At 64.4% G+C, this 25,153-nt stretch overlaps 1 protein-coding gene across 1 annotated transcript; it reads right to left on the reverse strand.

Annotated features, from left to right (window-relative positions):
• On the reverse strand, positions 184-15,863 carry RBBP8NL (RBBP8 N-terminal like). Its single transcript, XM_013998026.2, has 14 exons — positions 15,639-15,863; positions 10,398-10,543; positions 9,401-9,443; positions 8,751-8,846; positions 8,333-8,445; positions 7,898-7,970; positions 7,375-7,505; positions 7,146-7,228; positions 6,746-6,912; positions 5,471-6,188; positions 5,121-5,244; positions 4,565-4,632; positions 4,347-4,482; positions 184-2,760 (listed from the first exon to the last, which is right to left on the reverse strand). Exons 2-14 carry the CDS (start codon positions 10,456-10,458, stop codon positions 2,741-2,743), a joined length of 1,833 nt encoding a protein of 610 aa, XP_013853480.1. The 5' UTR covers positions 10,459-10,543; positions 15,639-15,863; the 3' UTR covers positions 184-2,740.

Raw genomic sequence — 25,153 nt, forward strand, 5'->3', positions numbered from 1 at the left:
CTCCGACTGAGCCCGCCGGCCGGCCGCGCGCGCCGCGGCCGGCCGCGCACGCGCACGCGCACGCCGCCCATTGGCCGGGGCGCACCCGCATGCAAATACATCGGCATCGCGCCCTCCCATTGGCCAGAGCGGCGCGGGCGGCTGGGGCCGGGGGTGGGCTCCCCCGGGTCTCGGAGGATCGGATGAAGCTCCTGGGAGCCGGGAGCGGAACGTCTGCCCGCCGACCGGTCCCGCGAGGTCTGGCTCGGAGCCTCGCAGCGGCGAGGCGGCACGTTCGCCTCCCCGCCTCGGCAGCCACGGCTTCGGGGTGGCAGTGCCCGGTTCCCCTTGCCGGGTTGTGACGTTAGCGGCCTCCCTCGAGCCTCGTCTTTAGGCTCCAACGGACTTTCCCTCTCCGGGTGTATCTTTGCGGGGGCGGAGGCTGGGTTGCAGGGGCTGGAGCTGTGCCACCCGCCGTCTGGGGTCTAGGTCGCCCCTCGAGGAGCCCCAGGAATGGCCCGCGGTACCACCGGGCCCCCCTCATTGACGGAAGACGAGACCGCGGGTCTGAGGGGAGAAGGCACCTGCCTGGGTGGCAGGCGGGCGGGGCCAGGGCGGGGCCTTCAGCCCCAGGCAGAATCCTGCACCTCCCTCGGCATCTAGGCGACCTTGAGTGTGGGGAGGAGGGCCGGCCTGTTTCCTCCTCTGTACCCAGGACCCCTGACTTCAGAGCCTGTGGCTTCCTGCTTCAGGTGTTGCCTTCTGGAACCTCCAGGAACTCCCTTGTGTCTTGGGGGGTGGGGGGAGGGAAGCAGGGTCCCGCAGCCACCTCTGTGTCACTGGCTTGCTCTGTCCACCTTTCTGCCTGTGGGCTTACTTTTCCTTCAGGTAGGCACAGTGATTCCGACTGCAGGATGCTGTGGGGGTTGACAGGGGCGCCTGGAGATGGGGTACTTGGTGGGGTTTGCCCAGCCTCTCCGTGGATGCTCCTGCATGGAACTGCAGGCAGCACTCAACACTTCTCTCTTCTGAGCAGGTGCTGGGAGTGGGGGTGGAGCTCCTGTTTGCAGGAGGAGGCTGGAATCAACATCCATTAGGGCCCCAGGGCCTGGCTCTGCTGGCCAGCTCTTACTAGCAGGAGCACCTGGCAGGTGGGGGCTGACCCACTGGTAGCTCTTAGTTAACTTGATACCAAATGAGGAAAACATAGGGGACATGGACCGTGTTACTGCCCCTCAGCTCCAAAACCATGCCGTCTGCTCAGGATCTGTCCCCTGCCAGCTGCACTGTGTTGGGGGTGCTGCAGGGACGGGGGTGGGGGAGGAACCGGATCGTCCAGGTTCTGGTGCCCTCTCTCTCCCCAGGCTCCTGGAGATGGGTGCCCACGGGCCAAACCTGGTCTACTAGTCGGATGTGAATGGAGCACACAGGTTTTGTTTTATTGCAGAGAAATCAAAGCAGCCTTTCACAGCTCTTAACAGTGGGACACGGCGTATACATGCGCCTGTGCTCACAGGGGCAGGGCGCCTGGATGTCTCTCTTGGGAATTTAGTCCTTCTGGCCTCTCAGACAGGCAGACAGGCCACAGTGAGCAAGGTGGCAGCCGTGCCCCCATTACTCAGGCCGGTGCCCCCAGTTTGCCCCAGGCTTCACCCAGCCTAGGCATTGACCTGTGTCCTGCCTTGGCCTTGGAAGGGCCAGTTCTCAAACCTCACGTGCAGGGGCACTGCCTGGGGAGCTTCTTAAAACTCAGATTCCCAGGCGCCTGCGGTTCCTGGTTCAGTGAGTCTGGGGTTGGACCCAGGAACCTATTTAAGCGACTCCCCCCTCCATGGAGGCGCTCTGAGACCCCCTCCTACAGTGACAATGGCAGAATATTTCCCAGTGCTGAGAGTGGAAGCCTGGCTGAGCTGCCCTGTGGCCGTGCAGGTGGCCGACAGGTCAGCGTGGGCGTGGAGCCAGGACTCAGAGGTGTCGGTGAGGAGGGGGCTGTTCTGTTCCTGCAGTCCTCCCCAGAGGGTACCCTGGTCCCTGCAGTGCTCTGTGAGTGGGGCTGGTTTGGATCCTGCCCTTCAGAAAGGCAGTGACCCCCGCCCCCCATCCCTGGACGCACTCAAGAGCCTCATGAGTCACCTGCCCTGGCAGGTGCATGCTCAGCTGACCCCCGACCTTGCCAGCTGCACACGCCATCCTTCTTCAGACTTCAGGTCTCGGTGCCCTGGGACCCCTCTCTGCCAGGGTGCTGCACTGCCGCCTGTTGGGCTTCCTGCACCCTCACCGCCCAGCACCTGTTTGTGGGACTCCACAAGGGGGCGCCCCAGACCGCCGCTCTGAGCTCCACCCCTTGAGGATTGGGCAGCTAGGCGCTCAGCCCCAGGCTCAGGGGTGCTGTGGAATCTGGGTAGGTCAGAGGAGGGGCTGCTGCCCAGGAAGGGCTGCCTGTGCCCAGCAGGGGTGGGGGTGGGGCTGGGCTGGAGGCCGAGCCATCTGGGCCTCTCTGGCTCCTGCTTCCCCCAAGGGGACAGATATTGGGAAGGGGGTTGCGGGCACATGTCTCAGATAGAGGGGGTCCAAAGGCCAGCCGTCTTGGCTTCCCAGTCTCTGGATGTGGGCTGGGGCCCAGTCCTCTCTGCTCTGCTGGGCTGGTGGTGTGGGCTGTCTTGGCTGCGGGCGGTCAGGTAGGGACACTTTGGGGAGGGCTGTGGTGCCCCGGGTCTCTTCCCAGCTGCTGGCTGAGGGGCTGGCTCCCCGGACTCCTTCCTCAGGACGGCTTCTTGGAGGCTGTGGGAAGTGGGCCGAGGTCAGGCCAGGAGGCATGGCAGTGGCCTTGCGTGTCTCTCTTGCAGTGACGCTGGGCTCCCGCCCAGGGCCTCGTGGCAGTTTCTGGGAACTCAAGAGCCCACCCTGGCAGATCCGACTTGTTCCTGACAGAGAGGGACCCTGGAGCAGGGGCCCTGAGCGGATGTGAGCCTAGGGAATTGGGGGGATGGGTGGACCTTTCCCCAGGCGCATCGTCCTGGAATCGGCTTGGCCCCAGTGCCTCCTTGCAGAGGGTCTGGGACATTCTGGATAAACCCAGCTCACAGGAAACGCCCTCAGAGTCCCTAAGACGTTGGTTTGCTGCCTCCACGGGCCTGCCCTCTGGGGCTACGGGGGAGGCGCATCTGGTCCTTGAGACCCTTGCAGGTGGGACCCGCCAAGATGCTGGGCTCCAGGTGCATCTCTGATGCAGAACCAGCTCTGGGTCAGACGGGCCAGGCTGGAATCCTGACCCCACGAACCAGCTCCATGACCTTGGGCAAGTTACTGCGCCTCTGAGCCTCAGTTTCCCCGTCAACAAGACAGAGATCATTCCCCACTGGGCCGGGTCATGAGGCCCAAAGGCACTCAGGACAGGATGCCACTGAACCTCTCCACGGGCACAAGATTCAAGGATGCTGCCCCTGGCGCTGAGCCACGCGCCGCAAGCTGGCAAGGGCTGTGTCCTCACTGATCACCCTGTGAGTGCTAGGGCTGCCTGCTGGGGAGCCCCGGCTGGGCGGGCAGGTGGTGGTGGGGTGGCTCGGCTCAGGGTGGAGGCTGGGGGCTGGCGGGGCACACCGCTGCCGCTGTGCCCACCAGGACAGCTTCCAGAGATGCCTAGGAGGAAGTGCCACGAGATCACACGGGCGTGCCGGCCTCCACCGCTGGCCCTGCAAACAAGGCCGCGGTCACCTTCCTGGCAACAATGGCGCTTTGTGGCGGCCACAGCCCAGCTGCAAGGCCGGCCTGCTTGGAAAAACACCAGGGCCGCATCCCGTGTTAGCTCGGTTGTTCAAAGGCCCTCGCGGGCGTCTGGAGGCCCAGCCCAACTCCCACTGTGACCTCAGCAGGGCAGGGGGGTGGGCGTCTTGAGACCCTCGGCCGGGGTGGGGACGGGGCACGGGTACCACCCTCGGCAAACAGGTGAGCAGCACCCCACCCCCAGAGGGAGCAAACCGACCCACCCCCAGAGGGTGCTGCTCGTCTTTGGAGGGTTCTGGAATCCCTACCTCCTTCCAGGTGGGACTGGGAGGGGGACAGGGGTCCAAGGCCATCAGGCCTGGGGGCTTCTCGTGGCCCAGGACGCCCCCTCTGCCCTGTAATTTATCCTGCTGGACCTCCTGCTAGCTCGGCTACTGCCCCCTTTCCGGAGGGCACTGACGCTCGGGCAGAAGGGACTGGCCCTGGGAGGAGGAGGCGAGTCAGGGTTCACCCAGGCCTGACCCAGCCCTCTCCCTCCTGGGCCGCTCTGGGAGAGGCCCGAGGGCTGGCTTCTGGGCTCCAAGCAGCCAGAAAAGGGGGCGGGGGCGCTGGTGCTGCGGCTGCGTCCCCCTCACCCCCCATACCTTTGCTCCACGGGTCCGGGTCCGAGGCCCTCTTCCTCTTCTGCTGCAGGCCCCGGCCACGCTCCTTGGCGCAGAAGCAGCTGGGCCCCTCCCCCGGGGCGCTCCGCGTGGCCCCCGCCTCCAAGTCCAGGCCCACCTGAGGGGTGTGGGGTGTGGCCATGGTGAGGACCCGCCCCCAAGCCCAGCACCCCCACCCTCGGCGGGGGGCCGGCACCCACCTCACTGTCGGAGGCGTCCGACGCGTCCAGCTCATCCGACTCCAGCTGCTGCACGTCGGCTTTGAGCTCTGCAGGGCGCAGGGCGTGGGTCAGGCCAGGCCGGGGGCCTGGAAGTCCAGGGAAAGCACGGGCCCCGCTGACCTGCCAGACTGGGGCCGGGGGTGACCAACTCTGCAGATGATGAACCTGAGGCCCTGAGGGGCTGAGGAACCTGCCCTGGAGTCAGATCCAGGCCCAGTGTCCCCAGCACCCGTGCGATGTCGCCACCAGCTGGGTGTCCCCCGGCTCGGCCCTGGGTGACGGATGCGCGACCTGCTCCAAGGCCCTCATTGCTAGAACGCTCCCCCTCCACCCCCTGTGGTCAGAAACGTGCCCTCCCCGGGCCCCCGACGCCTTTCTGGGTCTGTAGGAGGCAGAGGGGGTCCCAGACCCAGGGTTGGGTGGACCAGGCCCAGGGGGCTGAGCTGGGTCCCACAGTGGGGCCTCCGGCTGATGCCGCCACTCGCCCCTCTCCTCGCCGTGCTTCCTCTCCCCGTGTCCCCCGGCTCATCCGCACCTGGACAGCCATCTCCCTCTGGCCTCTGCGAGCGGGGGGGCGGTTTGGGGCGCCCTCTGTCCTCATCTGTGCCACTGGGAGAGGGCAGGCTGGGGTGGGGCCCTGGGAGACAACGTGGGGGATCCTGGGGGGAGGCAGAGAGTGACCTGAGTTCACGTGAGGCCACCTCCTTGCCCCCAGACCAGCCTCGGGGCAGCCCTGGACCCCGGCGGGGGCTGCAGCGGGGCTCGGCGTGTGCGTGTGGGGTGCACCAGGCTGGGCGCACTGGGAGCTGGCTGGGAGGGGCTGACAGCACCCTGGGGCAGCCGGATGCTCTGGGTGGAGGCCAGGAACAGGGCTGGGGCCCTCACCGCCGGGGTTGGAGGCCCTTCCGACTCCGGCTCTCTGGCCCCCTTGGTGCCATTGCTGAGTCCTTGGGCTCCAGGCTGACCAGGTGCCTCTGCTCCCTGGGGCGGCTTGGGGCTGGGAGTGTGGGCAATCGGGGGGCTGAGGGACCCCAACAGGCTGGCAGGCTTGGGGGTGCTGTCCCGGCCCCGGCCCCGCTCTGAGAGGTCCAGGGGCTTGTCTGGGGCACCGTCTTGTGTGGCTGTGGCCTCCTTCCCGCTGGGGCTGCCCGGGGCTGTGGGCTGTGGGTGCCGCCCTCTGGGCAATGCTGTCCCGGCCGCCTCGCCCTCGGGTCCCTCGGAGTTGAAGCTGGCAGGCGGAGAGGGTGGCGGCTCCCCCGGCGCTGGCTGGCCCCTCATCCTGGGCCCACGCATCCGCCCCCGTGCCCGCAGCTGCTGGGCCAGGAGCAGGTGCAGCGCCCCTTCCAGCTGCGAATCCCGCACGCCTGCCAGGGTGCCCGGCAGGCCCAGCAGGCCCGCTGGCTCCTCCCAGGCCTCGGTCTCCCCAGCCTTCAGGCCCTGGGGCTGGGGACCACTGGGGGCTGTGGCGGAGGCCCGGGGACTGCAGTAGGGGCTCCGAAGGTGCAGGGCCAGGTGGCGGTTCAGGAGGCAGAGGCGCTCAGCCGGGAGGGGATGCTTCAGGGACTCACAGGTCTTGGCCGCGGGCTGTGAGGGCTGCAGGAAGCTGCGGGCAAGGAGAAGCCAGTGACCAAGGCCCTCAGGTGGCCCTCATTTCACAGGGAGGTGAGGGGAGCTGCCCTCCGAGGCCTGGGGTGTGGGAGTGGGAGTCACACGGTGGGGCGAGGATGGAGGGGCAGCTCCTGGAGCCTGGCGATCATGGCCTGGGGCTCTGAGAGGGGACCAACCCTCCAAGGCCGCTACTGGGCATCAGCTGCCTGTCCGATCAGCTGGAGCGCCCATCCCACCCGCGCACCCCTCGCTCCTCTCAGACACCGAGAGTGGTCTCGGTCCACGTGAGAGGCTTTGCGTGGCCCTTCTGAGGGGAGTTGCAGGGCTCAGGCCCCCTCCTATCCCCATGACCCCCACTGGGCCCCGGCTGTTCAGAAGGTGGCCATGCAGAGGGTACCTGGGGAAGCCGAGCCCGGAAGAGCAGGAGCTCCTGGAGGGACGGGGTGGGGGGACTCCCCGGGCTGCTGGCCCCTTCTGGAAAGGTGGGACCAGGATGGAGACTGGGCGCCCCACGCAGGCGGCACCTGGTGGTGGCGGTGGGCGGGGCCTCACCTGTCCAGAGGGAGGCTGTGCCCGCAAGGTGGGCTGGGTGGGCTGCTCCTGGGGGGCGGCAGCGGGGGCGTTCCATTGGCCGAGCCTCGGTTGGCGGAGCAGGCCCGGGACCCCGGCCGCAACACGGCGATGGTCCCATGCAGCTGGTTGGAGATGTGTTGGGGGCTCTGCACGGGGTGGACAGGTCAGCCTCGGTGGGGGTCGGCGTGGACCTCTGCCCTTTCTCTGTGTGACCCCTTCACCTCCACCCAGGTCCCACGGGGCTCAGGGGCCCTGCTGGGAGGGAGCACAGGCACGTGCCCCATGGGATGGTTGGGGTGCCTGGCACAGAGCAGGGCCACCAGTCTCCCGTCTCGGGCTGCCTGTGAAAGGGGAGTGCGCCTGGGTCCCCTGCCCTCACCATGTCCGGGGCCCGGGGCTCGGGCAGGTTGGCCCCCGGGGAGATTTTGGCCACGGGAGACGTCCTGTACCCCACCGGCCTTTCTGTGGGAGAAGCAGCAGAGGCGGGACGGTTGGGGGGCGCTCAGAGGGGCAGCTCAGCCCCGGCCCAAGGGCTCCTGGCCCTGGGGGGCCCAGCCTGCTGGCCTCCCCCGCCCCCACCTCACCGTTTCCCTGGGGCCTGCCCGCACCTGGGTGGTCGTCCTCTCTCTCCTCGTGGCCTCCCAGCGGCTTCTCCGTGATGGCCTTCTGGGCGCCCAGGGAGGGGGGCAGCCGGGGTGATGGGGGGTCCGAGGAGCCCTCCCTGAGCGGGGGCTTGGGCCTATCTCCAGAGGGAAGGCAAAGATGGGTGCTGAGGGAGGCCAGCGCCCTGGGACCCCCAGAAAGGCTAAGGCACCTGCCCTCCTGGGGACCAAGCTGCCTGTGTGGGACACTCGGGTGACCAGGAAAGACAGTGGGGACTAAGCCGCACCCTCCTGGGGCCTTTCAAACACCGATGTCCTGGTGGAGCCCAAGTGGCAGAGCCGCCGTGGGGGTTGGGGGGCTCCCTTCCCAAGGCGCCCATTACTCGGTCCTGGGCTTGTGGACCAGGGCAGGTCACGAGTCTGTCGTGGGGTGATGGCAGGTGGGAGCCCCTCTGCTCCACCGGCTCTTGGGGGTACGTGGATTGGGCCTGTTGGACCCAATGCCTCCCCCTCCCCCACCCCCACTCACCCTGGACCCCGAAGCCGCTTCACCTCCTCTTTCAAAGTGTCGTTCTCCTCCTGCAGCCGGGTCAGCTCATTGGCTGCAGGAGACACGGATTAGGGGCGTGGGGTGGGGATAAGAAGGGCAGGGTGGGGTCTGCACAGCCCCCAGGAGCCCCCCTCTCCTGCCCCCAGCGGGGATTCCAGCCCTTGGCCCAGGGCCTGGGCTACAGCAGGTGCCCCCGAGCTGCTTGCTGCCCGCGTGGGTGGGGGGGGGCGCGGAGGAATACCACCAGCCTGGAGGGGCTTCCCCAAGGGAAAGGGCTGGTCCTCGTGGGCAGGACCCCCGGGACCCTCCTCATCACAGGAAGGAGGCAGCGGAGGGCAGCGACGCCCCAGCCCGGGGGCCTGGGGAGTGGGGGGGCTGTTGGGGCCAGAGGGGGGCACGGGGCTCAGGGCTCACTGAGGAGGAAGACGTGCTGCAGGTTCTGGAGGAGGGCGCTCTCGAACTCCTGCTGCTTCTTCCTGGCCAGCTCCTGGGTGACCATGCAGCGGTCACACAGGCCAGCCCGCAGCCTGCGGGGCGAGGAGGGCAAGAGGGCCATGGAGGGCCGGGGGCCTCATCGCCTGGGACCTCATTGCCCACGCTCAGCATGTGCTGTGGGCGCCCCGCCTGGCAGGTTAAGCGTTTCATGTGCGTGGGGTTTGGGAAGGAACCTTGAAAGTACAAGGTTCTTAAGGCTCTGAGAAGTCCTGCAGAGGGGAGACCTGCCTGGCTGATTTACTCCAGTTCCCCAAACTCATTCTTCACAGACCCCTTCTCACCCTCCCTCCACCCACCGCCCCCACCATCGTGGGGTGGCCATCAGGTGCGCCCCCACCTGTTCTCCAGCGCACGCAGGTTCTCCTTCAGAGCCTTCTGCTGCTCCCGGAGCTGATGGTTCTTGGCACACAGCTCCTCCACCCTCTGGGCGTCCCTGTGGGGGGGATGAGCCGAGGGGGGGAGGTTCTTCTCTGCCGGGGAGCCCCTGCTGCCCCCCCGCCCGCCTCCGCCCATGGCCACTGGCTTAGGTCCGGGGCTGGGGGGCGTCCTTGAGGAGTGGACCTCACATGGGCCATGCCTGACCCAGCGTGCCCACGTGCGGGCGTTCAAGGCCACCTTGGTGACGCTGGCTTGTCCACGTGCCACTCACGTGCCACAGGACTACTACGCAGGCTTCTGTGAAATGGGGGTATGGGGAGCGTGCCCCCAGGTCTCCAGGACTCACGGGGGTGCTGCTATTGATAGTTACTGGGACCGGGTGGGGGTGGGGCTGGCCTGCGTGGACGCGGCTTGCCCAGCCCCTGGAGGTCCCTGTTCCCTCGGGTGGGCTCCACCAGCAACCTGACACACAACCTTGGACGGGCGACTCCCCTGGGTCCCCCTCGCATTGCAGGATGATGGTGGCACCCGTCCCCGGGGCTGCGGGGCGCGGCCGGCTGCCGCCCTTCTCGTCTGTTTCCCACCGGGCCAGGGCCTGACCTCACTCACCGGCACCTCTCTGAGTTCAGTTCCAGAAGCTTGTTCTGCAGGCCTGGAGGAGCGAGGAAAGGGGCAGAGGGTCGGGCCCAGCTGTGCTGCCACCCGGGCCACCCCCGTGGCAGAGCCCGGGCCCCTCCTGTCCCTGGGTGTCTGGCGGGCCCTCTCCAGACGCCCGCTGCCTGCCTGGGTGCCCTCCTTGGCTTCCTGAGGCTGCCCCCACCCCAGGGCTCCCAGTCCATACCCTCTGCCTGCCCCCCACCCTGCCTCTGCCTCACGGTTGCCTGGGGACAGGCCCCTCCCCTCCCGGCGGCTCTGGCTCTGGTGGGAGGGACCCTGATGCTGGGAGTGACTACCCCCTTGGCCAAGTCCCAGGAGAGTTTTGGGGGACACTGCCAGGGTGGAAATTAAATGGGCTCTTGATGGAGACCCCAGCAGACGCCCTACCCGCCACCTGCCTGGGGTCCAGCCTGGGCCCTAGGCTAACCCACGCTTCCCCATCCCTCTGGGTCTCTGAGGAGGTGACCAGGCCCTTTGGGGAGGAGCCGGCCCAGGCCTGCTGCGGGGGGAGACGGGGGGGCGGTGCGGGGTGGTCGTGGGGGGAAGCAGGGATTTCAGTTCCAGTCCTTGGAAGGCTCCAGACAGGCCCCTGGAGCCTTGAGACCCCATCCCCAAAAGTAGGTGACCTCTCGGGGGACACTGGGGCGCCCCACCCTGGGTGAGGGCCCCACCCTGGCCGGAGCTCCTGGCTGTCTGCAGCCGAGTCGGCTTTCAATGTGCGCTCTGATGCGAGCTGATCATTCGGGCACTGCCCCTCCAGGGCCGCGCTTGGGCTGCGGCTCCGAGGCCCGTCGCCGGCACTTTGCAGCTCCGGGCTCTGAGCCAGGACTCCCCTTCTGCGCCTGGAGGGCAAGGTGCCCAGGATCGGAGGCGGCCTGGGGAGCCCCGGCTTGGCTTTGGCCCTTGGACCGAGGTCCAGGTGAGGGGTGGCCCTCCCCAAGGTGCTCACCCATGACCTCGTTCTCGTGGATGTCTTTCAGCCTGTTGAGTGACTCCACGAAGCTCTCCATGGCTCCCCACAGCCCTGGCCCAGGCCCCTCTGTGCTCCAGGTGCAGGGACAGGCCCCCGGCCTCGACCGCCCCTCGGGTTCCAGCCTGTGGGGTAGGAAGTGGGGTCAGGGCCACGGGGCTCAGCAAGGGCCTGTGGGCTGCAGGTCTGGCAGCGGCCTGGAGAGGAGGTGGGTGCCCGTCCCCGTGGGTGTGGGACCCCTGTCTTGTGGGCCACCCCACGGCTCCCACTGGGTCATGTCCCCACTGGAGGGGGACATTTGGGGATGGGACATCGCCCCTTAACCTCAACTCCCTAATCTGCTTCTCCCAGCAAAGCAGGGGTCTGAAGGCACGGGCTCAGGCGTGCTGCAGGGCCTCGATGGTGCCCGTGGGCCTGCTGCTCAGGCAGACTGGAGACCAGCTCACCACCAGCGGGAGTGAGCAGGGTGCATGCACCCAGTGGGGAGACCACTCAGCGGGGTACAGGTGCCCGCCGTGGCATGGGTGACCCCGGGGGGCCATGGTGGGCAGGGGTTCTGTGGGGGCCAGCTACCCATTTCCCCTGCAGGACCTGGCAACCCTGCATCGGCGGGAAAGCCCCTGGCCGCCCCTCATGGCCTGAGCCCCTTTCCTGCTTGGGTTTCACATCCGTGAAGCCTTTACCGAGGATGAAGTGTGGGCTGAGAGCCCACGCTGGGAGCTGGACAGATTTTGCCTGTTGCAAGCGCTGGCCCCACTGAGCTGCCCTTTCCTCCCTGTGGCCGTGGCCACAGTGCCCGCCTAGTGGGCATGGGCGAGCATCCTGCTGGATCCTTTGGGGTCCAGCTTGGACAAGGGGGACCCGCAAATGAGCAGCTGGCCTCCTGGAACTCTCGGCTCCTCCCAGCATCCCGCACTGAACTGTCAGCAGCAGCTATGCCCGGAACCTCACCATTCCCTGCTTCACGGTGCCCGCCTGGGCCCAACCACCGCGGGACCCCTGGTGTGTTGCCTGGGCCAGGGCACTGGCGTCCTTGCCTCCGCCCCGCCCCCGAGGCTGCCCAGGCCCTGGAAAGTGTGATCAGAGCCCCCCTGGGCCCCTACAACGCACTGAAGAAGGGGCGTGGTCTTGCTTGCCTTTAAAATTGGCCCGGCCGCAGCCCCCAAACTCCTGCTGGTGAATGTCTGGTGGTGGCTCCCTGACACCCAGTGCCATTACAGGGTGACACTGCCCAACGGGGGCCAGACCTGAAAGCCAGCCCACTGCAGGAGTTACGCACACAGAGCACAGAAGGGGCTCTTGGAAGTTGGGGTGGTGGGTGTCTGGGGTGACGGGGCTGGGGCATCACTAACTGAGGGAGCAGACCCTGTGACCCCAAGAGGAGCCAGGGGCCGGGGCCAGCTCTGGGCTGGAGCTGTCCCCAGGGAGGCTTGACAGTGGAGTCTGGCTCCTAGCAGGGTCCTTGAACCCCAGCTCAAGTGTCAGAGCCCTGGGGAAGCCTGGACTTGGGGATGCAAGGCTGGGCCCGGCAAGAGGACAGAGAGCAGTTCTAGTCCTGTGTCCCACAGTGGCCACGGAAGCTGCCTGGTCAGGACCAGCTGGGGTGTGCTGGAGGGTGGAGCGGCGGGGAGGCGGGGCTCCCCAAAGTCCAAACTCGTTTCAGACTTGCCTGGCCTCTGGGGCCCTCCTGAGCGATGGCCGGCAGAGTGGGGGTGCCTACTTGCTGGCTCTGTTGGGTGGGTGAGGGCTCTGGGGAGAGGGGAGCCTGGGAGGGTCCCCCACTCTGGGCCTGGAGCCAGAGCTCACCTGCTGAGGGATGTCCTTGCAGGCTAGGGGACAAGAGGCCAATTCCAGAGGCCGGGGGAGGCCGGGGCTCGAGGGGGTATAAATGAGCATCCTGGCCCCACTTCTGGAGCCTGTCTAACCCTGACCTCACTGCAGGGAGCCCACTCACCAGATGGGGAAACCGAGGCCCAAGGAGGTCAGGTCACGCTCCCTGGCTGCCCAGTGGGAAGTGGGTGGTGGGGCTTGAACCCACTTGGGATTGAGGATGCCGTGCCCTTAACTGGCGTGGACCAGGGACGCACCCGGGTGGCCCTGCTGGGCAGTGGGGCTCCTGGGCACCGAGGTGGTGGGGGCTCTGAGCTCGGGCTTGGGCAGGCGGGGCCTGTGGGCCGGGGAGGGGCTGAGCCGCTGTGCCTGAAATTCCACCCGGACCCGCCCGACAGGCAGCCCTTTCCCAGCAGCCGCCTGCGCCTGCGTCTGAGCTGGGCCGACCAGCAAGGAGCAGCCTCGGGGCGCCTGCAGTGCCCCTGGGCCAGGAGAGGGAGAGGCTGGGCGGGCTCTGTGTCCGAGTGAGAGGCCGGCATTGTTCCGATGACATCACTGCGTGTGGAGGCTGGGCTGGCGAAGGCCCAGGCCATCTTCCCCTGCCCCCAGACTGGGCTCCTTGTCGTTCCCCAAATGGCCCAAACCATCTGAGGGCCCCCCCCGGCCGCATCTCTCAGGGTCTCTGAAGGGTCCTGCTTGCTGGGCAGGGGGACGCTCAGACATGGCCCTGCAGGAGGTGCTGGGAGCAGCGCTGGAAGGCTCACATCCTGCCAGGAGCCCTTGCTTCCTAGGGACCAGCACTCTCCAGCCCAGGTGACAATACCATGGGGCCGCTGTGACCCATGCTGGGCTGGCAGGCGACAGAAATGCATTTGGCAGAGGCAAGGTAGCCCCCCCAGTTCCAGCCTCCACCCTTGGAGCATGGGGAGGGTCCGGGGAAGCGGGAGGAGGTGGAGGGAGGCGGGTCCCTGCCCGAGGTGAGGTCTGCCAGCCCTGGGCTTTGGGCAGGAGCTCAGTGGCTGTGGGTGGAAAGAACCCGGGCTGGGCTGTGAAAGTGCAACCTGTCTCCCACCAGGGGCTTGGCGGGCCAGCACCTCGGTAGCCCTGCTCTGTTTGCCAGGCATGGGGGGCTGGGATCTGGGAACTCAAGGTAGGCGGGCACCCCCCCAGGCCTGGGGGCTTCTGGACACAGACGCTAGGGTCTGGGGTGGGAGCCGTGGAGGTGCTATAATGAGGGGCGATGCCCTCGGGAGGCAGGGGTCTGCGCGCAGGAGAGGGGGGCCTGCATGGCCCACTGGGGTGAGGGTGGTGGGGGAGCAGAGGCCCGAGCTCTGCTCCTAAGGCCCCCAGGGGTGCCCCTGCCCCTCCATGCCCAGGCTGGAAGGTCCGTGCTAGGGTCAAGGACCTGGAAGGAGCAGGTGGGGGGAAGGGCAGGTGGGTCAGCCGGTGGCCCTGCCCACATGCCACTCACACTGGGCAGAGTCAGCCCAGGCAAAGGGTGTCCAAGCCACCAGCCCTGGTGTGTCCCCGTCCTGCCTTTCCCCTGTGTCACTCGGGGAGGCCTTCCCATCTCTGGGCCTCCTTCCTCACCTGGGGGTACTTCCAGCCCCCTGTCAGTTCGTCCTGAGGCTCCTTACAAGTAATGCGTGTCCAGGTGACACCTGCCGGACAATGCCTGTCCTAGGGTCCACTGAATCGTGGTGGCTGCGCCTGGGGAAGGTGCCACCTGGCCCCCATGCATGGAGGGGGCCACTGAACCCCCAGCTGTGGCCCTGGACCAAGCGTGGCCTGGCTGAACAGAAAAGCCCATGAGGGTGAGAGTTCTTGCCCTGTTCCCAGGCCGGGTGCCCCCGGGCTCCTTCCCTGTGGGGGTTCAGCTCCAGCAGCCCCTGGGAGGCGGGCGTGCTGAGCCCCCGATTCTGCTCTTTCTCCCCGAATAACAGTGCCAACGATAGCAGCAGTAACCGCGGTCTCCCGATTGTCTGCCCGCGTGATTGGAGCCCACGCGGTCTTTGCGGAGGTGCCCACTCTCTAGATTCAGCCACTGAGGCCCGAAGCAGTGGCTCTGGTGTCTCTGCGCGGCCTCTGGGGGGCCCACCCGGTGATGGACGAAGCCCCTCCATGGCAACTCCAGCCATGGCTGTGCCTCGGTGGTCTGGGCCACAGCGTGGAGGGTGGCTTGCCCCAGCCCAGCTCTGGAGGCTGGAGGGCATCTGTGCCACTTTGGCCTGTTGGGATGGCTCGATGTGACGGGCGCCCAGTGACCAATCAAACACAGAGGTGGTCACTAGTCCACGAAGCCCCACATCCAGGTGCCCAGCAGAGGCTCCCTGTGCAGTGCTTTTACGGGGCACACAAATGCCCACCGAGTGGCCAGGGTGGCCCCCACTTCACACATGTGGAACCTGAGGTTCAAAGCAGTGTCACTGTCCAGTCACCAGTGCAGCCTCCTATGACCTCCTGGGCTGGTTCAGGTGGCAGGTTGAGTCCAGAGAGGGGCCACTCCAGGGACTGTTTCTGACACGCCCGACACAGAGACCCGTGGCACTCGTGCACATGTGCGTGTGACACCCACACCTCCACCATATACGAGTGCATGCCCAACACAGACGCTGTGCACGTGGGTGCCACCCTCAGCCACCTCCCCCGCCACGCACACAGCACTGCATGGGCGCCGGGAGAGCTGTGCACGCGTGTGCACGCCTGCACATGTGCACACACGCAGAGGAACCAGGCAGGTGTGCGCGTTCTTGCTCAGTGAGGCTGAGGTGTCGCTTCGTGGCTCAGATAACAGCGGGCCCTGCAACCTGACTCCTTAGGGATGGGTGGCCCCGGGGGCCCGCTGTGCCTGAGCTGGCTGCCTTCCTGAGGCCTGGCTGGGGACACTGAGCAGGACCTGAGTCCCCGAGGAGCCATCTGTACTGCTTCCCAGGGGGCACTGAGCTGGGGGCAGCCGAGGGTCCCATGGCACCCAGCCCCGAGCTGAGGCTGGCGGCACGGCGCTCTGCCCCTCTCCCCCCGGGCTGCACCTGCTCTGCACTGTGAGGGTCTAGCAGTGGGCAGGTCCAGGATGAAGACCCTGGCCATTGGTCCATTCTTGGTGCCCCCAGACCCTCCGCAGACAATGGGGACTCCCTGGCACATCTGTGCCAGGTCCAGCCTTGGCTCCCCCAAGCCCTCTGCCCAGGGAGCTCACTGAGGCCCACATTCCCACTGGGCCTCCTGGGCCGGGTGCCCCCAGCAGGTGGCCGGCCCCACCTCCTACTCACTGAGCAGCCCGGGCCTCCACCTCGGGGAAGACCGCCCCTATGGCGACCCCAGACCACGTGCCCCCTTCCCCTGCCCCCGATGGCAGACAGGGTCCCACCCGGGGGTCCCCCGGGTACTCACCCGGCCCCTCGGCCGCATCGACGTCCGTGGCCCTCCCCTCGGTTCCGATTTGGAGCCTCCCGCCTGCGAGATAGAAGCCGGCGCTGAACTTGCTTGGGAACAAGACATAATTTTGGCCAAACCCGCTAGACTGGTTTTCAATTCCCGGGGCCAGGAGCAGAAAGGAGGCAGAGACTGCTCGAAGCTGCCCAACGGGTTCTGCCATCCCTGAAAGTGGCAGAACGGGTCGGTCTGAGCGCTCATAGAGGTTGGATTGTTTCTCCGTAATTACCGCGTGGCCCGCGCCTCTGGCCAGCCGGCTCACAGGGAGACCCTGGACTTGAGGGGCGGGGCGGGGCTTCAGGGGCACACCAGCAGGAGCAGGTGCATCGGTCCTGGTTGTCACCTTGGGGCGGGAGGGGGGGCAGCTGGGGCCTCTGGCCCCGAGGGCCCCCTCCTGCCTCTCCCCCTGGCTTCCCGAGGGCTGGCCTTTCCAGCCTCAGTTTCCTTGTCGGCACAGTGGGGACGCCGAGGGCAGGCCTGTCCCTATTGGAGCTCAGCAGACAGAAACCCAGAAGGGAGGTTGGCAGTGGCCCTGTCGGGAGGCCTTCCACCCAGCGCTACGCCCCCATCCCAGCCCATGGAGAGCAGGCGGGGGGCCAGGTGGCCAGGTGCGTGGGCATCTCTGGGAATCAGGGTGGGCTGGGGTGCCCTGTGGGGCTGGGCCCAGGGGCCATGGCCCAGGGTGCAGGAGGAGGCGGTCATTGTGGTTTTCCGTGTTTGTTCTCTGCTTGGCGACACGGTGGCAGCACTCATGCAGAAAAGAGCTGGCTTCCGAGGGCCGCAGCCGCCCCACACACCGCCCCCTGCCTCCTGCCCCCTGCCCCCAGGCCTCCCCGGAATCTCCCTCTCCCAGCCCCCAACCCTGTGCCTCCCTCGCTGACCCTGGCAAGCACCCCTCGTGTTACCATCACTGGTTTGTGCAGGAGCTCCCCCAAGGGTGCCCAAGTGAACCCCAGGCGGTGCCCAGGTCTCCATGGAGGAGGACCGGGCTCTGGGCCAGCAGCCCTGGCGAAGTCCTGGGATGCACTTCCTGCTGAGGCCCCTGCCGGCCCTGGGCTCCCAGGGGCGGAGCTGTCAGCCGGGCACCCCCAGGCTCCAGCCAGGCCCTGGAACTTTGCAGTGCCTGTGTGCCCTGGGTGAGGGGGTGGACGTGGGAGTGTGGGCACAGCCTGGCCTGTGGGGACTGTGTGTTCCTGCATGTGCTCACCCCTCGGCTTGTGTGTTCGTGGGTTTGGTATGTTCTCGTCGTGTGGCTGGTGGGTGTCAAGGTCACGAGTGTGTGCTGCGTGGCTTTGCATGTGTGAGTCTGGGTGTCCCCGGGGAGGGCTGACCCTCGCATCGGCCAGCGTCAGCCTAACTGCGCTGCTCCCCTCCCCTCCCCAGCCAGCTCTGAACCCTGACTCTGCTCCTTGAGAGCTGGATCACCTGGGGCCAGTTACCCAACCTCTCTGAGCCAGGGTCTTGGCCGCAAATTTGGCTTCACCTGCTGCGCCAGGGTCCCCCCCCAGGTGTTCACGGTGCTGACCAGCAGATGGGCCAGGGGCTCTGACAGGACACAAGCTCTGGGTTTCCTCAAGGTCAGCTCACTGCCACCCCACAACCCAGGGTCCGAGGTGCTCCCAGCACCACGTTCAGTCGGGTGAGTGGATGGACGGCCCGAGGGCGTCCACACCACTGGTCAGGAGGAGAGACTTCTGACACCGTGATACGGTCAATGTCAGACGTCCCCCTGGGGGTGTCGCCGACCCCACTGATGAGAGCCCAGGAAGGAGCCTCTGGTCCGTGATAGCCAGAGGCTGCCAGGGTCCAGGGGGACCAGGGTCAGGGACACGCAGCAGGAAATCCCTGGGAGGATGGAAAGTTCTAGATTCTGATCGTGGTGGTTGCTATTACAGGGGAGGGCTAGGTGGACAAAATTCAACTTACACTTAAAAAACGTGAATTGTGTTGTATGCAAATTTTACCCCAATCAAGTTTTTGAAAAAAAAATAGCTTTATTTATTAGTGTAGTTTTAGGTTCAAGAAGAAGGGACACTGATGTCCCGTATACCCTCTCTGCCCACCCACCCACAGCGCCCCCATCTCGCACGTCCCCCCAGGTGGGGCCTCATTGTGACGGCTGAACCTGCACCAGCACGTCATTGTCCCCAGGGCCCCCAGTCTCCCTGAGAGCTCGCTCGCGTGCTGGACCTGCTGTGGGTGTGGACACGGAGCAGGGTGCGTGTCCACGTGGCAGTGTCACCGGCGTGGTCTCCCCATCCCGGGGGTCCTCTGCGCTCCTCCTGTTCACCCCCTCTTCCTCGCCACTGCAACCCCTGAGCTTTTTCCTGTCTCCATGGTTTTGCCTTTTCCAGAACTCGACTGGGGTTGAAATCACCAGTTCCGTCCCCTTTCTGAATTGTCTCCTTTCACGTAGTGAAAGGCACTTACGCGTCCTTGATGTCTTTTCACGGCCGGAAAGCTCACTCCTTTCCAGTGCTATTCCTGTGACGGTCGTTCAGCTCTCCCGCTCTGGAGGACCGCAGTGCATTTACTCATCCCCCCTGAAGGGCATCCTGCTTGCTTCCAAGTTTTGGCAGCTGTGACGACAGCTGCTCGAAGCACCCGCGTGTGGGTCATGGATGGACATAGTTTTCAGTACCTTTGCGTAAATATGAAGGAGCGTGATGGACGGACTGCATGAGAAGAATAAAGCTGATTTTTAAGAAGCCGAGGGAGTTCCCGTCGTGGCGCAGTGGTTAACGAATCCGACCAGGAACCATGAGGTTGCCGGTTTGATCCCTGGCCTTGCTCAGTGGGTTAAGGATCCGGCGTGGCTGTGAGCTGTGATGTAGGTTGCAGATGTGGCTCAGATCCCGCATGGCTGTGGCTGTGGTGTAGGCTGGTGGTTACAGCTCCGATTCGATCCCTAGCCTGGGAACCACCATATGCTGTGGGAGCGGCCCTAGAAAAGGCAAAAAGACAAAAAGACAAAAAAAATTAAAGAAGAAGCCGAAATGCTTCTTAGGGCTGGGAGCTGGGCGTGTCCATGCTCTGCCCGCAGCGCTGGCCCCTGACTCCTGCCCTGGCTGCCAGTCGGCCCCAGCCCTGGCCTGCTCTGGGGCAGGACACGGGTGCTGGCCTGATGTTCCCGGGGTGCCCTGATTTCTTTCAGGCTTTGTCTGGGTTCTGGTGTGGCCCCCGGGCTGTGGCAAGGCCACGGCTCCCACCCCGTCTTGGGAGGCCGGTGGCTGGACCTGACACCTGATCCCGCCACCTGCTCTGGACCACCTGTTTGCCGGGTGGCTGCGAGCCCAGGAGGAATAAGTGTCTTCCTGCTTTGCCGCGACTCTCAACAGCTGTCCTTGGATGCGGACCAGCGGCCAAGGGTGCTCCTGCCTCAGCCCCTCCGCCCTGGCCCCTCACCGCGGAAACTGAGCCCAGGCCCGTGAGGGGTGCTCTGGGCATCACCCGGTCAAGCATTTGAGCCGGGATTTTTCTGGGAGCTCACCTTCGCCTCCTGGCCCCACACAGCCCCTCTGTGCACGGTGGCGGGGGCGGGTGGGGTGCTAGGCGGGGGCCTGGGGGGAGGGGGCCTTCCCTGGGGGAGGTCCTGGAGGAGGCGAGCCCTCCCCCGGGCTGGGTCCCAGGCTGCACTTGTCTTACCCGAACACCCTTAGGAGTTTCTCAAACTCTCCCCCCACCTCTGTGTTCGTATCTGGCCCTGGGGGCTCGTGGCCTGGGGTCCATGATGGGCTACCAGGTGGGGGGAGGGTCTGAGACGCCCTGAAGTGGGTGAGAGAGTGGGCATGCTTGTTTCTCTTCTTTCTTTCTTTGTTTTTTTCTTTTTAGGGTCGCACCTGCACATAAGGAAATTCCCAGGCTAGGGGTCACATGGGAGCTGCAGCTGCCGGCCCACACGGCAGCCACAGCAACGCCAGACCCAAGCCGCCTCTACAACCTACACCACAGCTCACAGCAACTCCAAATCCTTAACCCACTGAGCGAGGCCAGGGATCGAACCCGAAACCTCATGGTTCCTAGACGGCTTTGTTGACCACGGAGCCACGACGGGAACTCTATCCTCTTGGTTTTTTTTTAAATGCTTTTATTTTTCTTCATTTTTTAGTTTTATTGAAGTATGTTGATTTACAAGGTTGTGCTAGTTTCTGCTGTGTGACAAAGGGATTCCTCGCTCCTCAGAGCGTCTGGGAGGCGTCTGGACTGACGGAGGCGGCTCCGCTGCTTCCATCCGCTCCCTCTCCCCTCCCGGGATCCACACCCGCTTCGGGGCTCAGCCCCGCCTGCACAGAGACGCCCACTTCACAGCGCGGATGCGAGGAGCAAATGTGACCGTATCTTGGGGAGTGGGAGAAACGCTGTCCAGGCTCATGGGAAACGCACCGACCCTCAATTCACCCACCCTGCAGGCCGGGCCAGGTGGCAGAGCAGGGGGGTCACCCCCTGACTCCCAGTCTTCAGTTTCAGATTGAGGCCATGGAGTGGGGCGTCAGGGCGGCTCAAGGGGACCCCTGCACCGGTGCCTCCTCTCACCCCAGGGGGCTGGGGTTGGGGCTGGGACTGCGAGCGGGGCTTCTGGGCCCCCAGCCCTGCTTCCTCGGACAGCTGGAGACAGAAGGCTGGCGGGGCGAGGCCTGGGCTTTTATCCAAGTGCTGGGAGGGTCGGAGATAAGGCTTCAAAGACTTCTGCGAAAGTACCTTTAAAAGCAGGGCCTGTTGTGCCTGCTGTTTGTGTTACTGGATGGATAGATGGGGTGGGAGGGGACGGGGTGGGGGGAGGTAGGGGTCACTGGCCAGGCCAGGCCAGGGGCAGCCCTGTAGCCCTGGCCCCCAGATAAATGTGTCACCTATTAATGCTGCAGAGGGGCCTGCGGTGATGTCTGGGGCCACGGTCCCTCTCCTGTCTGGCTCTGGGTGGCCTGGCTTGGGGAGGGGCCCGGCCCGGGCAGCTGGGAGGGCAGAGGGGGCCTGGGATTTCTTGGGGGAGGAAAAGGGTGAGGCCCCCAGAGCCCGCCCTCCATGCGGCCTCGACCTAGGCGCCCTAGCTTTAAAATTCCTTTCTGACAGCAAGAGCTGCGAGGATGACCCACCCGGCAAAGCAGTAAAGCAGCACGAGGAAGGCCGAAGTCTCTTTCCGTGAGGACCGCGCGTCCTCCCCCGGGACCTCCGCTCGGCCTGGCTGTGCTTCCTGCCCGTGTCACCGCCTCCCTCTGCCTTTTAACCGTCTGGACAGCGTAGAGCCCAGGGACACGCAGCGCATCCCTGAATCTGTGCAGCTGTCACCCCTCATTCCAGCGCATTTTCATCACCCCAGCAGGAACCCCAGGACCTCTTAGCTGCCGTGCCCCCGGCCCCGACAGCAGCGAGGCTGCCCTCTGTCTCTGTAGGTTTGCCTGTTTGGACGCAGCACGTAAGCCGAATCACTCCCTGTGCTGTCTTTGGTGGCGCTTTTGTCACTGAGCATAACATTTCCAAGGTTCATCCACACCAAGAGCGAGTTAATACTCCTTTTCACGGCCGAATGCTATTCCCTCCGAGGAACAGATATTTCGTGTATCCCCCACCTGTCGAAGGACCCGGGTTTTTTTCCACCTTTCCGCTGCAGTGGACTGGGCTGCTCTCAACATTCACCTACGTGGTTTTGGTGGGGTTTTTGTAGGGCCACACCCGCCGCATGTGGAGGTTCCCAGGCTGGGCGTTGAATTGGAGCTGTAGCTGCTGGCCTACACCACAGCCACAGCCATACCAGATCCTTAACCCACAGAGCGAGGCCGGGGATCCAGCCTGCGTCTTCATGGTTCCTAGTCGGGTTCACTTTCTCTGAGCCGCAACGGGAACTCCTCACCTACACGGTTTTGATGGAACACCTGTTTCCAGTTCTCTTGGGCAGATGCTTAGGAGCAGGAGGGGTGGGTCGTACAGTGACCTCAGGTTTAACTTTTTGGGGAGCTGCCAAAGGGCTCAGGATTTCAACAAACCTGAAGTGATTTAATTGAGCAGCGAGTGAGAACCACCCGCTGCCTTTAGCACCGTGTTTGGGTTTTGCACACCCTCATGTTGGAGTCAGCGGGGTCCTTGCTGAAAACGGTTGTTCGTGTGTCTGTGGCAGTGTGTGAAAGGCAGGTCAGGAGACGACCAGCCTGGACAGAGGGCGGAGACAGATGCACAGGGAGATGGGTCTGCGGATAGCTGGCTGGCTGGATAGGGAGGGAGTGGATGGACGGGACCGACGGCCAGGCTAGTGTGGACACCGGGACGCGGCAGGTTGGAGGCGAAACCCGGGGATCTAGTTCTTTTTTTGCTGCCCCCGCGGCATGCGGAAGTTCCCGGGACAGGGATCGAATTCACACCACAGTGGTGACAACGCTGGATCCTTAACCCACCGAGACACCAAGGAACTCCCCTGGGGATCTAGGCAGAGCCGCTCTCAGGCTCATCTTGGAAGCCTGATGGCCCGCATCCCATTCTCTCGGCTCCAGGTTCCCTCCGTGTGAACCACCTCGCCTTCCCATAGGCTTTCCTGCTGCTGCCGTTTCCGGAGGGGTCGTCCGTCCGTCGTGTGTCTGTACCACGTCTCTGCGCCCACTGTCCTGTCGATGGACACTCAGGTTGCTGCCCGGGTGCTACTGATTCTTGAGGAAAGATGAGGACAGGCCGGCTGGGTGGGCTCCAGGCCAAGGGCTGTGGGCCTGGCTCTGAACTGGGCGGTGCAGGAGACGGAGCGGAAGGGCCCAGGCGGGTCCACAGACGTCTGGGGCGGGGAGGGAGCAAGCGGCCGAGTCAGGAGGAGACCCTGGTAGGTAGGGGGTCTCTACCGGGGCTGGATCTGGGTGAGGAGAGGGGACAAAATTCAAGGCCACACCAAAAGTCAAGAGATGTGACATTCATTTCTGGATTCTGTGGGTTTTTGTTTTTTTGATTTGTTTTTGTTTTTAATGGCTGCACCCACGGCTGATGGAAGTTCCTGGGCGAGGGACTGAACCCGAGACTCTGCAGCAACGGGAGCCGCTGCAGTCGGAGTCTTACCGCAGTGCACCGCAGTGGGACTTCTGGTGTCGCTTCAATTGAAATGTTGATTGAGATGATTGCAGAGTCACAGGCAGCTGCGAGAAATAATACAGAGTCCCACGTGCCTGTTCCACGGCGGGCACGCACACCCGCCCAGGGGTGGCAGGGCCCTCGCACTGCGTGTGTGTGAAGGTCCTGCGTGGTTTTCTCTCCCCCAGTTGCCTGGACCCGCCGCCGAAGCCGAGACAGAGAACACGCCCCATTCCCTTTGTGACCGCGCCGCCTCCCTCCAACCCCGGCCCCAAACCCCGGCAGCCGCTCATCTGGTCTGCATCTCTGACCTCTGTCATTCCGAAAGTGCTACATCAATGGGATCCCACCGTGTGCGAGCTTTTGGGACGGGCTTTTGCTCTCAGCGTAACGCCCTGAGGTCCTCCAAGCCCTCCGTTTGTACAGTGGCTTCTTTCTCTTTATCGCTAATGCTTGGAGATCTGCCGTGTACCCGGAGGCGAGCAGCCGGCCCCGACCCCCGCCCGAAGGTCACCGGGCCCCCGGTGGCTGACCACACATCAGTGGCTGTGAACATTTTTTTTTTTTTTTTTTTTTGGCTCTTTAGGGCCGCACCCGCGGCATTTGGAGGTTCCCAGGCTCAGAATCGACTGGGAGCTGCAGCTGCCCGCCGGCACCACAGCCACAGCAACACCGGATCCAAGCCGCATTCACCGCCTACACCACAGCTCACGGCAACGCCGGATCCTTAACCCACTGAGCGAGGCCAGGGATCAAACCCGCGTCCTCATGCATCCTCGTTGGCTTCCTTAACCGCTGGGCCAGGACGGGAACTCTGCTGTGAGCATTCTTGTGAAGGTGTTTCTGTGAGCACAGGTTTTCACAGCTCTGAGGGGGGGTCTGAGGTGCCACAGCTGCTTCATGCAGGAGTTGTATGTTTAGTTTTAAAAGAAATAGCCCATAATATTAAAATGCCTTACTTTATTTTATTTTTATTTTTAATTTTTGGGGGCTCTTTGTCCTTGTAGGGCCACACCCATGGCATATGGAGGTTCCCAGGCTAGGGGTCTAATCGGAGCTGTTGCTGCCAGCTTGTGGCAACGTCGGATCCTTAACCCACTGAGTGAGGCCAGGGATTGAACCCACAACCTCGTGGTTCCTAGTCAGATTTGTTTCTGCTGCGCCATGACAGGAACTCCAAAGATGAAGTGCAGTACTTTAGAAGGACAAAATTCATAGGACCTTAGGATGACCCCCCGCCCCCGGCCCGACTGGTGATGAAAGAAGTGTGGACACTTTAAATAAAGACAGGACGGGAGTTCCCGCTTTGGCTCGGTGGTAATGGACCCGGCTAGTACCCATGAGGATGCGGGTTCGATCCCTGGACTCATCGTTGGGTTAAGGATCCGGCGTTGCCGTCAGCTGTGGTGTAGGTCACAGGCATGGCTTGGATCTGGCGTGGCTGTGGCTGTGGTGTAGGTCGGCAGCTGCAGCTCTGATTGGATCCCTAGCCTGGGAACCTCCATACGCTGTGCGTGCAGCCCTAAAAAAAAAGAAACTAGCTAAATAAAGACAGGACAAGGGAGAGTGGAGGGAGGTGCCGGCTCTCCGGGTTGTGCAAGCTTGGTGTGGATTCCGAGGCAGGCCCCGGGGTGGGGAGGCTTGGCTGCAGGTCCCTGTTTTCTACTCTGGGGGCTGGCCACGCCCCCATGTCAGCAGGTTGCTTGAAGGAGGCAGTAGCTTCAGCACACAGCCCAGGGCAGGTGGTCCCCTCTGGGGGACATTTGCTGTCCTCGACCTGCCACCAACGGCTCCCGGGCACAAACTTCTATTTCCCCAGTGCAGCCAGCAGCCTCCTCAGAGCCTGCGGGTCTGGTCCCTCCTGGACGGGCCCACCGAGGCCCACGTGGTGGGGGTCCTCTGCAGCCAGCTCCCCGCTTTTGTCCAGCCGACTCCTGGGCATCCTTTATGCCTTGGCCCCAGCACCACCTCCTCAGGGCAGCCCTCCTTGACTGCAGACTGGGTCAGGCCCTCCTCTCCCAGCATTGCAGGGGGCAGGTCTCAGTGGCCTCCTGGTCTGTGGAGTAACTTCAGATTGTCATCTCCTAGTCCCGCCACCAGGCACGTGGTGGGGTACCGTGGGCCTTTCTTTTTTCTTTCAGAGCCACTTCCATTCTAGGTTATTCCAAGATACCGAGTGCAGTGCCCCATGTTCCACAGTAGGTCCTGGTTTGTTTTCTGGGCAGTAGTGTGTATGGCAGTCGGCTATTCCCAGATTGCTCACGTGTCCCCCCCTCCCTGTCCCCTTTGGTAACCATAAGTTCGCTCTCTGTGTCCGTGAGTCTGCCTCTGTTTCACGGCTAAGGTCATTTATGTCATATTTTAGACGCAAGTATAAGTGATATCATATGGCGGTTGTCTTTCTCTGTCTGACTCACTTCACTCAGCATCATCCT

This window comes from Sus scrofa, chromosome 17 (genome assembly GCF_000003025.6).
Source record: "Sus scrofa isolate TJ Tabasco breed Duroc chromosome 17, Sscrofa11.1, whole genome shotgun sequence".
Lineage (NCBI taxonomy): Eukaryota > Metazoa > Chordata > Mammalia > Artiodactyla > Suidae > Sus > Sus scrofa.